Raw genomic sequence first — 15,287 nt, forward strand, 5'->3', positions numbered from 1 at the left:
GGGTCGGTAACCCCTGGCGAAGTAGTTTTTCTTGGCACGCCAAACGATTTACGTGTTTATATTATACTATTGATTTAAATACAAGATTGCCTTTTTCAGTTTTTGATTATGCAATACTCTTAAAATTCAACCAAAATGCACCCAAACCCCGCTTTTTCCTTACTTTTGAGATCAGCTGGCACAAGCGAATATGGTGGCACGGTAGGTCATTAACACATAAAAATAACAAGTGAATAAGCACGGGACGCTTAAAAGGTTGCCGATCCCGATCTAATGTTATCATTATTGACCCCTGATCTAATGTTATTATAAATGTTATCAGATAAATTTAGTTGTCTTAATTCCACCCAAAAAATGAAGCTAACGAAAAGTATAGGTCGCGTAAGAATTCCACAAGTTTTGCAATTTGCAAATGTAATATGGTTTGTTGTATTTCGAATGTTTTGGATTTTTTCAGTTTTTCATGTCTTTAAGCAGTTTAAAGCAGGCATAAAGATTTGGTTTGGATAAAGGCATGGATCATTTTCTTAGCAATCAGATCATAGGGTCTTTATACACATGATATAAAACACAAATGGACCTACAGTACTATTTTCTCATTTAAGAAATCGAACAGTTACATTAAACTAGTAACAAATTGACACCTAAGTCACTACCTACGTTTAAACACCGGAAAAAAACACTACAATCTTTGGACAAAATAGAGACAGCTTCACCGCGTTTCGCATGAACGAGCACGGTCGCGCCAGGTAACCGTGCGTTACGCCTGATTGCGCAAAAACAGAAGTGTCAGGTTGCTTGTCGGAAAGAGAGAGGGAGTCAAGATTAATGTTCACGGTGCTTGATTGTGCAACGTTTAGCGAGGAAAAATATCTTGATGAATCGTGGCGGGTTTGAGTTTGTACAGGTTAGCTTGTTTTTCAAGAGGGGACTTGTTTTTTGTTGAAAATGCTGCCAACTGTAGAACACTTGACATTTCCGCAAAACCCAGACACGCGATAAGTTTGGCAAGTTGGTAGTTCCAAATTTCGAGTGTTTAAAAAGCGTAATCAAGACGAATTTTTTTTAATTCACATTTTAGGGAGCGTTTTTCGTTTGTTTCAATGCGCTTTTCCTTTGTGAAAATAATAATTTAAAATGTCAGACAAATATTTAAAACAAGGAGATACGCTTCTAACAACTTACCCGATTAAATAGTTTCAAACGAGTTAAATTTTTTTTAAAAGGCATATTTACGTTGTGTACTCACATACTCAATAAGTTTATTTTTTTGTATTTTTACAGTTTTAGGAGTCTTTGGTGATTCGAGATTGTTACCGTCTTTCTTCAAACAAAACAACAATGAAAATATTTCAAATGACTGACGACTGTTTCAATTGACCCGATGGCAGTGTTTTGCTTTGGAGGTTTAGGTCACTGTACATGCCCAGGGTAAACAGCCCTTCCACGAGCAAACATTGTTTCGTAATCTTTGCTCCCTGGGCCCTATAACCCTGCACACCGTAAGAGCTTTTGGCATTCCGTGGATGCGACCAGTGGCATAGCGTGACAGGATTCTGTCAAGCAAGAACATACCACAAACTCCACGGAGTCCTGACGAGCGTTTTTGGTAACCGGACACAGTTTAAGAGAAACGGAATCTTGGTTCAAAATCTAGTTTTGTCAAGAGAAAGCTATTTCTCTTCTTTGCAATAATTGAAAGTCTGTACGTTTGAAGTATTTTTGCAACTAGAAATCGTGGGAGGTGGGACTGATGACTTAGGTTCTCCATTAGGGTATCCTACTTCAGTAGAATAAGAGAAAAAATCCCTACCTATTTTACAACAAGTTTTTGTCATGTCGAAACAACTTATAAATTTGACCCAAATAAGAAAACAATGCATGTAAAAAACGGCGTTTAACTTTTACTGACAGCAACATCTATAAACACCAGAGCACCAAACCACACACATGCAAGATGTTGCCATGAACACCAAAGATTTTGTCGGATGGATCAAACATCACTGTGTCACTTACGACACCTTGTGGGCGACAATGATATGTAAGAAAGACTGTCCAGAAAAGCAAGTAAAATTGGAGTTGCGGACATCGTCAATACCAAACCATTAATTTTTTAAATGTGCAATCCTGGTGTAGGCGTTTCGGGACATATAGGACATTGAAACGTTACTTTAGAACAAAAATCTGCTGGAAGAGCAACAATTGTAAAGAAGCAATGCGTCTGTTCCGTTGTGAATTTGTTGACAACAACCATTACTGAACACAAAACCACCTTTGAAACTAAGAAATTAAAAAAAACAAGTTTCCCAAAGGTCTCTAAAGGTCCAATTTGCCCTCAAACTGACTTGGATCAAAATCGAACCCGCCCGAAGGAGGTGGTGGGGCTTGATGTTTTTGGCCGCCTTCAGAGTCAGGACGCATTTCGCCCAATCGACCTAGGTACTCGGAATTGTCGTTTCCCAAGTACAAAAGACCATCAGTTCCCTCTGCCACATCTGTGATCCAGTCGTGTGTCTGTCCAGTAGGATCTTGTAAAGATTCAACTGCTGTTGCGTTCTGATGGATTTCGACAACGGTGGCGCGATACTCAAAGGCTAAACTGTTTACAAAGTGTAAAATATGGTTTAACACAGATATGTACAATGAAATATCAATTCAACAGTCGTACAGTGTTTATTTGGAGTCAATTTTATATTCAGAAAAAAATAATTTATTCACAAATATCTAAAGATAGTGACATACGTTCAGAGTCAGTTTGACTTTTTAACATAAAAATCTTAATTTTATCTGATTTAAAAAGCATTTTTAGTTTCAAATAGCACCAACTGCCGTTGTCTTTGGAATCGGAGAAGTTTATAACTTACTTCTGTTTTAAAAAAATGACTGACACTGGTTGTTTTGCCCCTATTGACTATTTTTTGACAAGCGTATTTCATTAATGAGTACAGTTTCGATGGCCACAACCCTGAAGCACAGGGTGATTCTTGTAGTCTGTTATAACATTTTCATAAAGCATGAATTTTACCAAGGCAAACCCACCTTCTAAGCATGGATTCAGGAAGCAAAGTACCAAGCAGCTTTCTAAGCCAAGGACGTGGAATCACATATTCCCAAAAACTGTCTTTCACAGCATGCACAGCGAGCCAAACAGTTCGGCGGCGATTTGAGACCAAACGTCCGGGGAGCCCGGGATAGTATTCATGGGATATGATTTCTGTGTTGTTGATTTGCATGACACTCACGCGCCCCCTACCGGCTTCCGAAATCAGCAGTTCGTCGCCGAGAGTGGTGACTTCGACCGACGTCGGGGTGCAAAGGCCTTCTTTGATTACACTTGATGTGTTTTGAACTAGATTGTAAGCTATAATACGACCCGTGCATTTTCCTGTCACAAAAAACAAGTTAATCGATTGTGACTTAAAAAAAACAAAGATAAATTTTGCTTAAGCAAGCAATAAAACGCAATAGATCCGTGGTTATTGCGGAGTTGTGAACAGGCATGAAAAACGAGTTTGAGTTAATGTTGTTTATACTTCCGTTTAAACGCGTAGAATATAAATACATATGTCAACTCAATACGATTATTTTTCGACATGAACATATAGCTCACAATCCAAACACGGCATATTTTTTCCATGTTTTGTCGAAAAGTAACGCAATTTACCTTCCAACAGTTGTTTAACTAAGGTTCCAGCTCCATACTTTAGGTTGCTATCCACAAGGTAAATAATACCCTTTTGAGAAAGAACGGCGTCAGATAAAGCTCTTATCGGGGGTGTGACGACATCTAGCGGTACTAGGACAGCTGATTTCTTTTCACGTGGGTCGATCGAGTGTAATCCCAGTTTGGGGTCAGAGACAAAAAGCAGTCCCATGCTGCATCGCATTGCTAAATACATCGGTACAGTTTATTAACGTATCATTGCTATAGTTATAAGCATTTTTCTGTGTGGCAAAAAAACTTTTTTTAGTATAGTTGTTGATAACATCAAAATTGATTCACAAAAAGAAACTGACAAAATTTGTACATAAACAAAAATGGTAACTTTTTCAGCCTATAATTTGTTTAAGACCAAGCTAGTTGTGTAATAGTGTCTGAAAACATTATTTCAAGCCTTTGTAAGTTCATGAAAAAAAAAAGATTTAATAAAATAAAAATATGTTTGTATTTATTTTTTTTTTTTTTTATTTTTTCTTTTTTTTTTTCTTCACGGGGTTCGAACCCAGGAACCTCCCGGGGACGAATCCCGATCAGGTTTTTTATGTCTGTATATGGGTCAGGCGCGCCAGGCCCTTGAACCACCTGTCGGATTTGCAGATACGTGTAATAAATATTCAATTTCTCCAGCCCCTGGTTGACCATATTCGTCCTTTTTTAAAACAGATATTTTTCCACTTGCTTCGGCTACATACACCAGGGGTTGGTAATTATCGTAGCATACTGCTTGTGGGTATTTCAGTTTTCCAGCCTGACTTCTGAAACAAAATTTCAAAGCAATTGTATAATAGGCTACGTCCATGCCTACACACAATTAATGTCAAAATTACAGAATGTCCTATGTTGTTATTGGCCTACTAACACTTAACTATACTGAACCTTCTTGCATTGTGTAATATGTCGTTGATAGCAAATGCCCCACTCCATTCAACACTCTTGTTCCTATATTCTTCTATTGGAACAGGGTCCATTGAAGACATCGAGAGTGTCAACGTAAAGATAAGAGACAAAATCCCGGCCACAAATATGACTGGTGGCAAAATATATCTTGGGTTCAAAATCCAGAATACTCGTTTGACATTCTTGCGAATTATGGAATACCAAGAGCGTTTCTTTGGCTTTTGGCCGTACAAACGTTTGCCCATGATAGAATAAAAGATTTAACTGTGATGCTTCTAAGAACTGAAAAACAACTGACAGCACGAAATAAGTGTGTGTTTTTTGTAACTTTCTTCAATAGTTGTGAAAAATTTCCTTAGGGCCTGCGAGATGGTTTTAACTGTTCTACCTAAACAGTAAAAATATCCTTTGCTTAAATCTTGTAAGAAAACTGCTGTATGTAGCACAAATTTCAAACTACTTTGTCACATAAATTAGGTATTTTAAGCTTTGACCCTGTTGCATACATCACATTGCATAACATTTTCTATGACATGCCACGACTAGGCTACTGTATCGAAAATCATTTCACACACGTGCCGGTGTCGGCAAAGACTACAAATCAGGCTGTTGTTTTGATAAGCAAACAGCTATTACGTGGAGGGTACAAATCCTTGACAGGGTTGAAAGAAATGACTCCAGTTTGTGCAAACTTTTTAAAACGGAGGTACATCAGATGTTAAAGAATGCAAAAAAGATTTTATGTGGTAAGGTGTTTTTTTACTCATAATATCTGTCAATCAACGTTTTTTTCGCAATAACGTTGCCGACAACTATGATTGCTAGCATGAATTCTTTATAACAGTGAAAAATCTCAGTTGATTAAATGTTTCAAGTTTGGGTTTAATTTGTTACCTTTTTGTTTTTTAAAAAAAAAATCAATATTTTAAATGGGGAAATCCCATATCTATGAAGTGCACTTTTTCACAACTGTGTTTCCCATTTAGAAATTTATGGGTTTTCAAAAATCATCACAAGCAATATCCAATACAAGTAAAGCACCATTACATTTGTGGTGCTATTGCCACATCTTCTCTACTCCAACAACAACATTAGTTGATCTTTTTATAAAATGCCATTCAATCCTTTTTTGATTGAACACATCAAGGAACTCTGAGCCGAAGATTGTCACTGACAATTTTCCATGTTCCATCAACATTTGTGAGGGTAAAGTTTTGTGTAAACGCTTTCAACGGATGTCCATCATATTTCACAGTACCACCAGCTGCCACCATAATAGTTTCTTTACCACTAGTAAACTGTGAGAGAACTGGCTGGGAATCAAACCAGTCTGTATGGTGAAAACATCCAGGCAGATCCTGTGTACATAAAAACATTAATTATTGGGTAAGTCTGTGCAAATCAAAAACATAACATTTTTTGGGATTGATGTTTTTAAAACCTGAAGATATTTTTGGATGTTGGCGTTGCCATCTACTCCATTTCCTTCCCAAACCAGTTTAGCTGAGTCATGATACATTTTACCAATTTTCTACAAGAAGAAAAATTGGTTATAGACTCGGTAAACAACCGTGATATACCTTTTGTATACTGTTATAATGTCAACAACTTGGTACAACCAGCTAACCTACATAGATTGAAGTTTTTTTAATATTTTATCAGTGAAATGTTATGTGAAATCTTTATGAATTTAATCTGAAACAAAGGACATTAGTTAATCATGACATTACAAGAATCAAATGTAAACTCAATTTATTACAGGATTCAATTTTTTCGTTGGTCACAATTCCAAGTGGGTTTACCTTAAGTCATTACATGAGCACTACTAAAGTTGTTTAGCATAATCAATTGCACTTAGTTTGGCAAATTTGTCAGCAGACCTTACACACGCATTCGATGACAGACTTCTGAGTTGGTAAATTCACATTATTGTCCATAAGAAGTGATTCCAATAATTTAACAACAAAGCCTTGGCCCTAACTTTAGTCACAAAAATCAATCACTTTGATATAACTTAGACAAGAGGGGTAAATGGCTTAGAACAACTTGTGTATGGATGTATAACACAATTAATTACATTTACAGAAACAAAAACCCAAAAATGATTACAAAGAATGCCTCTTTAATTAACGTTAGTACATTGTGATTGTTGTTAACAACTCAATATAATAGGCAAAGCAAAAACAGCCAAACTACAAAGTACAAGTTAAACTTACATGTCGACTTTTGTCATAGGTTTCATAAAATAGATTGCAAAATTTGGTTCCTGCTTCCACAGCTTGTTCAATCTGCAACTTTGTTTCGCCCATCACGGCTTTCAGAGTTCAGGCTTTAATTTCTTAAGTCTTAATCCAGTTGTTAACAAACAAACTTGCAAAGATTACAATTACAGCTGAGCCACTTTTAAGTTCAAACTTCGATGCGTTGGCGCGTTTACAAGTTGTTTGGTTCGTCAGTGGTTAAACATCTTTACAACCGCTTACCAGAAAAGTTATTCCGCACGTAAAAAAGTGCAGACCTTGCACGTGCCGTATTTTATACTTTTTGCGTTTAATTTGTGAAGCTTTTACGTAATAAGTGCAGTGTCTTAGCCAAAACAAAAGTTTAGGAGGGGTGCTACATTTATTTGCCAGTAACTGTTGAGTTCTCTTGATGTACGCCTTTCTAGTGTTTAACTGCTAGAACTTGTGTTTCAAGTTGCAACCCATTGCGTAGTGTGACGTAACAATAACTGCCAGTTTGGTGTGATAACGCAAATTATGCAACATGGCTTAGTTCTGTTCGTTGCTATCGTGTTGATGATTATTATTGGTGAGTCACTTTGTATAATTAACAACTCCTAAATGTGAATTATAAAAATTTCATTGCGATGACCTAATATGTCATTTCGCTTTGCAGTAGTTGCCCTGCACGTGTGGTCGAGTTTAGTCAAATCGCATTTGTTTACGTATTGTTCTTGTACGGTGACCTTTAAAATATCAAGGCAATGGACCAGAAATGACCTTATTCACATTTTAAATGGAGAGGGTGTGGCCCGTTTGACGACCCTGCTACGTAATCGACTGTTTGATTGTGAATGTTTTTACTAGCGACGAAATTGATAATGTTAGCTACACTTGCTATGTACAATGCTTAAAACATAATGTTTATCTTATTTTTGTCTTACAAGCAAGAAAAAAAAACGTACGAGAAAGAGTCTGCTAAACGCCTTTCCCTTACAAGTTTTACTGATAAGGTTGTTATCGCAACCGTGAGAAATAAATATAAATCACACATATACATTTTTATGTATTAAACGAAGCATTTGTGCAGCGGAACATTCGTTAGCTTCATGCAAGAAGCGTTTGAAGAAAATAAAGCGTTGGCCCGAGAGCATAAAAAATGTGCATGAAAGTAAACTGAAATGAGTGTTGCAACGTATGATGTGGTTTGCAGAAAAATGTACAGTGTTAATCTTATAATCGTAGCTCTTCCATTACACAAGAAAAAGTACTGCATGTGTTTGCAAAATATTAAGACCTGTTTTTTGAAGAATGGCATGTCTGTTTTACGGACAACCATTATAAAATATCCTGTTGCAGTTTTTACAAAACATTGCTTGGTCTACCAGCCGTACAAGAAGTGTTAAATTCTCAAACGCCAATAACGGCACGGCATATACAATTGACATTGAATGTGGTCGCAGTTACGGTAGAAGTACGGATAGTTGTTGCTTCTCAAGGGAATGCATACCCTAAAACAGAAGTGTGTTATAAATGACAGCTATCATATCGGTTTGTCATTGTAGCCTACAACAACAATTTGTGATAAAAAAATATACGTTAAAGCATATCTCTAAAACTGAGTCCCAGTTAATACTTTTTTGGGTTTGTGTAACCTAATCTAGGCTACCCCCAATGACCATCATACAATATCACTATTATTACATTTTGTGCACTACGTTACATTTTAAGTATCTAAACAATTCGATTTTTGCATTTCTTGTCTTAGCTATAGTTTGGAAGGGTACTTTTGTCCTATTCTCTTGAGAATTGAAATCCAGTTTAAATAACTACATTCAAATCTATGTTCTTTTACTGGTAAAAATTGTGGTGCAAGGGAGAAAACAAATTGGTCTAAAGATAGAGCACTTTACCCAGGCGACTAACTGTCTGACTTGGCAAGACGCAAGTCAGTCACCTTATAACCTGTTGGTAGCATCCAGGGTTGCGTAACTGGTTGAAATTATCCGAACACTAAATTACGTGTCGCTAACAATCTTGAACTTAGATTAAAACACCTTTTGTACAAATTCGTTAAGTGTCATGGTCCGTTCATTACAAAAAAATATGACGCATTTTGTCGATCTTTGTGTCCAATGTACGTTTTTGTCATCAGGGTGTGTTGCTACATTGGGCGTATCACACAATTTGTGGAATGTGAAACGCCTAACACGACTAAAATGTGAAAAGGCATGTTTTTGCATTGAACAAACATTAAATTGTGAATAAAATTATAATACAACAATTGTAAAAGTCAAAAAGGGAAATTTCAAAATGGTTATAGTGGCTATACATAATTGTCTACGTGCAAGGTCTAGTTATCATTGAACTAGGCGCCGTTATCATACTGCTGGGTATTTTCATGCAATCCGTGACAACATAGGTTAGTGGTTCTCAACTCGCTTTTGTCCATTGACCACCAGTTCAAGAATGTCGTGGACCAGTCTATTGGCCAGAAAGGTTAAATATAGCATCCAAAACAGGCATATTGGCTTGAAATATATTTCTTCCGTACAAAATTTCGAGAAGTGATATCAAACACTTGACAGCTATAACAATAAATATCCAATAACTTGCATTACCTATTTTCGTACTGAATATTCAATAATGTACATGCAACTATTTTCAGTTGATTACCAAATATAATAACATCCTGTGGACCACCCAAAAAAGCCATCATGGACAACCAGTTAAGAACCACTGACATAGGCCATTAAATGTAAAAACAAGAACTTACTTGGTGCAAGCCAAATAAGATTGCTCACACTCGTTGCAACAGCCCCGCCCATGGTCGGATATTGCCCATTCTCGACTGTCTTGTTCAGAGTCAATGGGAGAAGGATTCTCCTCCTCCTCTTCTTCTCCCCCCTCTTCCTCTTCTTCTTCTTCTTCCTCCTCAAGGTCTGCTTGACGTCTCTGTGGTCAAGTATAAGTTGACATGTAAACATTGTTTTAAGGCACTATTATAGGGCTGGCTTGACTAGTAAGTAATATGCACTTGCTACTAGGCAGGGTTGACATACCGTCCTTATTTCTAAGAATTGTCCTTGTTTTTGGCCGGAGTTCTTATTTTGTCTTGTTTTAACAATTACAAGGAACAAACTTAGTGAAATAACAGTCAAATCCTTGCTACATGGAAAGTAGGCCTGAAACGTCGTAACCTAGGCCTGAAATGCCGTGACATGAACAAAACTTTGTCTACGGACAAGGAGATGCTGGAACAGATATTTTTCTTGTATAAATGCAAAGATTTGTTTCAAAATGTTTGTTTAGTTTTGTATGAAAATTTAATTTTTCGGTTGTCCTTATTTTGGCGTTTATGTCGATGACAACCCTGCTTATAGGGCATGAAGAAAAAGCGACCACAACAAAAACTTCTTTGACCGAATTGTCAGCAATGTCTTAGTTTTAAAGTCGATTTTTTTCTGTTGAAACTGGGTCTTCTTCTTCTCTGGGATGGTAAATAATGCTATAAATACATCCATATGTTAAGTTTTTGGATAAAGAACCGCTGGTTTAATGGAAAGACTTTTCACGTTGTTTACAAAGGCTGCTATAGGTTGGAATCCAAAATAAGCACTACCATACTATACTATAGCGTTGTGTATATAAGTGTCTTACGTTTAGCGCAGCGGTTCCCAACTTTTTGTTGCCGTGACCCCTTCATTACATTCATAACATTTGCCAAGTTGCGGTGACCCCAAGGATAAAATTAGTAGGGTATAGGCTACAATAAAGCTATAAATATTAAAGACCCACCCCTGCGGCAGTTACTATAGTTGATATAATAATGAACAAACGATGGAGGGATTGTATGGGCACTTTTCTTTTGTATTCTATACACTTTTCTTTGGTAATCTATTGTTAAATTTATTGTAGACCATAATTCTTAATGTTACTGCGTTTTTTCTCAAAAATGAAGTGGTCCATCCATGCCCTAAAACGAGTTGGGAGCCGCTACCGTAGGCGACCCCAGGCAAATTGTCAAGCGACCCCAGTTGGGGTTGGGAACCGCTGGTTTAGCGGCTAGACTTTGTCCTAGATTTCTCCCCAATTTAGTCGATTCGAACAGCACTGAATTAGCTTCACGAGTGATTTGGTACTGCATGTTTAATTCGATCTTCATATTGCATGTAGACACGAATATTTTAAACTGTCGGGATGTCTGTTTATATGTCGATAATCCTTTTGGAATTATTTCTACGAATCTATTGAATTGCTGCTGTACTTCGGTATTTTATTATTTAACCGGCAAACCTGTATACTTGACGTTGGTTAATCGTTAACCAACTTTTACATTATGTAGTCACAACCCTAGCTCTAAATCGAGAAGGGTTGTACAGTTTGATTTAACATTGCGAATATTGTACTGTTTATTGACTCTTTACATATATGTCTGGAATACACTTGTTGCGTATCGCATCCACCAAACTGTCAGGACTGGTTGCTTGGTTAGTAGTGACAGTGACTTGCCGTTTCGGTAAAATATTTAGCGGCTAAACGGCGTTCTGATAACGGAAAGGTGTCATAAGTATCGGCCCAATCATAAATCTCTAATCTTCGCATTTTCTAGATAATCTTTGCAGTACTTTGTCTCAGCGATGTTTTGTATTATGTTTCACAGCTATGACGGTATTAACAAACAACGTACTGTTCCGGTAAGAAAATTAAAATCGCTCAGATTGGTACGGCCAGTTTGTGACAATGTTTAGCACAGTTTTCATAAGCCGTTTTTACAAACAAAAATATATTAAGGAACACTACACTGACTTGAAAAGTATTTTGATCGAAAACATAACAGCTTGTGTTTTGAAGTAACACGTCGTATTAGTGACGTTTCAACGTCTGTTGAAGACGTGATGCAAAGCCTTTTTCGCTGTCGTTACCAGAATAAGGTCACAACAACACTACAATTGCAATGCTGTTCAACATGTCCGACTCTAAACGATTCGTAAAGTAACATATATTTCCGTACCTTACGATCGGGGTATTCATCTTTGGTTTCATCATAATCCACGTCAATAACCTCTTCAATGAAATCGTTTTCGTCTTCATTCATGTCACCATACTCTGGTCCAGGAACAAAATCCATCTTCCACGGGGTGAGCTGGTAGATTGCTAAACCTTCACATTTCACCCTGATTGGTGCCGGAAGTGACGAAGGACTCACGGGCAGTTTACGGTTCTCTTCCCAAATGACGTCATCCATCACAACTGGCATATTTGCTAGCTGTGAGAGGAAACTTGTCAAGATTCAATGGAAATGTTTCTAAAACACTTGGCTGGTAGAAGTTCAAACCAATGTTTTCTCACTTAGAAACAAACTTTAGCAAAACGTAACTGTATGTTTCACAGTTTTAATAAGGATGCATTAATCCTAATGGACGTAAAAAAGCGAAATATGCAATATGTTTAAACGTTAATATATGGGTTTCTTTATCTGATGTTTTGTTTGTCCTACCTGGTAAAAATGCACGTGCCATTATCGGTGATATAAAAATGTCGGCTTTTTTGGCAATGTGGGCAAATAAACTCTCCTCGACAACTTTTGAACACATATTTGAACCAACAAATATTTAGCTCTTCCAGAAGTCTTTATAAAAGACTTAGTCTTTATTCCAGACTGCTGGAAGAGCTAAAACTTTGTTGATACATTATGCCTGGCAGCAACAGTTTATTCACAAATTTGAACATTTAGTTTTAGAAAAATGATGTAGGCCTATCGAGGTTTCAAGACTAAAACTTCGCACCATTGCAAAATTTGACTTACGTTGGTTTCATTCATAATTCTGTCCATGATTTCTTGTCGCGGAAAGACTGGAGGGGCGGAATAGCCGTACATCCTGTCATCACGAATTAAGCAATGTACTCCATCATCTTCACCAACGATAACAGCGGTTACTTCGTTCTGTGGAATAACAACTTTGTCAAAGATCAAAAATTTGCATAAAACGATCAATGATTTTAATTCAAAACCGTGCGTTGTATTGAACTTTGAAAGATTTTTTAAATTGTCCGGTAAAACTAAGAAAACGGCAAAACTTCAGCAGTTCGTCGGAAAATACTCACAGCAAACCGTCAGGTTTAAAAAAAACAGACGAAGATTTTGCGATTTTACTTATAGTGACAGTTTTGTGTTTACTCGATTATGGCGGGTGGCGATATATTCGTACCATTCCGTCGCTAATGGAGTCAACAAATAGACTTGGTGAAATGGTTCCACATCGCCTAAGTACAGTGTGTGCTGCGCGGTTAAACTCGATGGTTCCAGTTGATCTTTGGCCGTTGACTATCATGTGATATTCGTATTTGTTTTTCTCCTAAAAATATTTTTGGTAACCATGAAGCAAGATAAAGTTTACAAAAACACAGCAAATACTGACAAGGGAAATTGCTTTGCTACCTGAAACCTGAACAAGCGTCAAAAATGAGAATGTGAGGGTTTTTCTTTAGAAAGAAGTTGAATAAGTAAGGCCAGGGTTTTAACACGGATTCGGACAGATTGGGGTTTCAGGTCAAGCAATACGAGTCGACCGTTGTCTGACTTTAGAATAAGCCAGTTTTGTGTCCCAATTTCATCTTGATCAGTCTGACTTTCGGGCCTGATTAGGGATTCAGTTAAATAACTTTTCGGGTTCGGACCGGCAAATCTGTATCGCTTTAAGTCAGTGGTTCCCAAACTTTTTCACATTTTTTTCAAAACGGACCGCCATTATTTCGAGTGCTCGCGGTCCTTAAGCTTAAATGTGTATTTCATAAAAACAAAAGTTGATTGCAGGATTTTAGCTAGTTATGCAAAATTGCGCAAAAAAATCATCCAAAAACAGCTTGTGACATCACAGACAAGACAAAAAGCATTACGATTGTGCGTGAACAATTGCATTTTTGATAGTTGTCATGCAATAAAGGCTATTGTTTGGCAATGGAGACAGTCGATTCTAAATTTTAATTTAAACTTATTTAGTGGCACAAATGAGAATTATAGAATTACTTCAACCGCTTCGCGGTCCCCCCAAAATTGCCTCACGGACCCCTAAAGGACCGCGGACCCCAGTTTGGGAACCGCTGCTTTAAGTTAAGGCTAGACTGCATACACATGTAAAGGTTTGCGTTAAAGATACTCCAGTTTTACGAATTTCATATTTGCATACAATGGAAGTATTTTAAGGTTTAACTTACCACTGCATGAACGTGCAAGAAGAAGAACGCCAAAAATCCAGTCAGAAATAAAACCAAAAATGTGCTTAACAGCAGAAGACATGCCCTTCTTTGTTGTACCTTATTTGCAACCTAAAACAGAACCAGTGTTATGCCAATATTTACTTTACGAACCAACATACATACCTAGGTTAATAGTGTATGATTTGCCTTACCTTTTTGGGAGGTGATGCGAGTAAAACCTCTGTAGAACCATTTTCCTTCACCCACAAATCAACTTTGTTGCTTGCAACCATTTTAAATAGTAATTGTTAACCTAAAATCGAGGTTAAGCAAAATACTAGAAACAAAAATACGCTACTAAAATAATACACAATTTAAATAGTTAGATCCTACTAGTGCACTAATGCACACAGCAGACGTCTGCAAAGCGTGCACAACCTTGCTAAGGACAAAAACACCGCGAGTAATCAAGTTATTTCGCTCTATCGACCGGTGTTTTCGCAGATAGGCTATGTGACATCAAACCAACAGCACTTTCGCTCAAACACGGTCTTTTTGTATGTACAAGCTAAATTAAAGTCCTTTCTACTTACAGCCAATTCAAGTAATGTGTTTAATCAAGTCAAGAAAACAAATAGTTTTCTTTCGGCGCAGTGCGTGGTAATTTCCCAGCAGGGCTGTAAACTCGTACAGTCACGTTTGTTACTGGATGGGGCTGGCGTTGAAAAATGTCAGCTGTAAGACATGATCCAGAAGCTGTCTTTATCAGCATTGTTAAGATTCATGACCTAACATAGTTTTTAAAGCAAATTTTTGTTATCCTTTTATTCCTATAATACTATAGCAACAAAGGGATCGATTGGTATTATTGAATATGCAAAGAGAAAACAGAATTTGCAGTTGTGTTCGTGTAAAAGTGCTATTACTGCGAATTTTACGCTTATTTCTCTCTCCTTTGTTGTCAAATAAACGTTTCTAGAACTTCTTTGTTCTAAATTACAAAAAATAGAACAACAAAGTCTATATTTTTTCAGCAATACTCTTCACAAACAAACTTCAATCCTGTTAAAACTGTGTCTAAGCTGTTACCTGTTCCACTGTAAAGCAAACAAAACTAAGAGCTGTCAAGTTAGCAGTTCATTGTGCTAGGTATCGAAGAAAGGAACCTGATATACTTTCTGTCTTGCTCTCAACAATGGCTCTCTCCCTTTGCTTTAAACCACCTCACCGATACACCCTCTTGCTTG

The 15,287-nt window shown here is 37.1% G+C and overlaps 3 protein-coding genes across 3 annotated transcripts; all 3 read right to left on the bottom strand.

Moving 5' to 3' along the window:
- Positions 1-1,884: 1,884 nt before the first annotated feature.
- LOC145205301 (adipocyte plasma membrane-associated protein-like) lies at positions 1,885-5,011 on the bottom strand. The gene is made up of 5 exons (XM_080077988.1): positions 4,598-5,011; positions 4,304-4,476; positions 3,665-3,889; positions 3,040-3,385; positions 1,885-2,599 (listed from the first exon to the last, which is right to left on the bottom strand). The coding sequence occupies exons 1-5, from the start codon at positions 4,861-4,863 to the stop codon at positions 2,317-2,319; spliced, it is 1,293 nt and encodes a 430-aa protein (XP_079934114.1). The 5' UTR covers positions 4,864-5,011; the 3' UTR covers positions 1,885-2,316.
- A 517-nt stretch (positions 5,012-5,528) lies between these two features.
- LOC145205302 (NTF2-related export protein-like) lies at positions 5,529-7,140 on the bottom strand. Its single transcript, XM_080077989.1, has 3 exons — positions 6,835-7,140; positions 6,060-6,149; positions 5,529-5,976 (listed from the first exon to the last, which is right to left on the bottom strand). Exons 1-3 carry the CDS (start codon positions 6,925-6,927, stop codon positions 5,761-5,763), a joined length of 399 nt encoding a protein of 132 aa, XP_079934115.1. The 5' UTR covers positions 6,928-7,140; the 3' UTR covers positions 5,529-5,760.
- Positions 7,141-7,893: 753 nt separating this feature from the next.
- Positions 7,894-14,388, bottom strand: LOC145205364 (uncharacterized). Its single transcript, XM_080078063.1, has 7 exons — positions 14,253-14,388; positions 14,059-14,169; positions 13,053-13,199; positions 12,650-12,787; positions 11,855-12,109; positions 9,617-9,795; positions 7,894-8,351 (listed from the first exon to the last, which is right to left on the bottom strand). The coding sequence occupies exons 1-7, from the start codon at positions 14,331-14,333 to the stop codon at positions 8,243-8,245; spliced, it is 1,020 nt and encodes a 339-aa protein (XP_079934189.1). The 5' UTR covers positions 14,334-14,388; the 3' UTR covers positions 7,894-8,242.
- Positions 14,389-15,287: the final 899 nt, after the last annotated feature.

The sequence above is a fragment of the Phallusia mammillata genome, chromosome 8, assembly GCF_965637545.1.
Source record: "Phallusia mammillata chromosome 8, kaPhaMamm4.hap1.1, whole genome shotgun sequence".
Classification (NCBI taxonomy): domain Eukaryota; kingdom Metazoa; phylum Chordata; class Ascidiacea; order Phlebobranchia; family Ascidiidae; genus Phallusia; species Phallusia mammillata.

Bases quoted from the DNA above. Each gene is read 5' to 3' on its own strand.
- LOC145205302 (XM_080077989.1), bottom strand. From the start codon at position 6,927: ATGGGCGAAACAAAGTTGCAGATTGAACAAGCTGTGGAAGCAGGAACC. The intron at 6,150-6,834 runs GTAAGTTTAACT...TTCTTCTTGTAG, and splicing joins CCTATGACAAAAGTCGACAT to AAAATTGGTAAAATGTATCA. The intron at 5,977-6,059 runs GTTTTAAAAACA...TTATGTACACAG, and splicing joins ACATCCAAAAATATCTTCAG to GATCTGCCTGGATGTTTTCA.
- LOC145205301 (XM_080077988.1), bottom strand. From the start codon at position 4,863: ATGGGCAAACGTTTGTACGGCCAAAAGCCAAAGAAACGCTCTTGGTAT. The intron at 4,477-4,597 runs GTTCAGTATAGT...ATTTTGTTTCAG, and splicing joins ATATTACACAATGCAAGAAG to AAGTCAGGCTGGAAAACTGA. The intron at 3,890-4,303 runs GTGGTTCAAGGG...CGATGTATTTAG, and splicing joins CGTATCTGCAAATCCGACAG to CAATGCGATGCAGCATGGGA.
- LOC145205364 (XM_080078063.1), bottom strand. From the start codon at position 14,333: ATGGTTGCAAGCAACAAAGTTGATTTGTGGGTGAAGGAAAATGGTTCT. The intron at 13,200-14,058 runs GTAAGTTAAACC...AAATATTTTTAG, and splicing joins TCTTGCACGTTCATGCAGTG to GAGAAAAACAAATACGAATA. The intron at 8,352-9,616 runs GTAAGTTCTTGT...CTTCTGTTTTAG, and splicing joins TCTTATTTGGCTTGCACCAA to GGTATGCATTCCCTTGAGAA.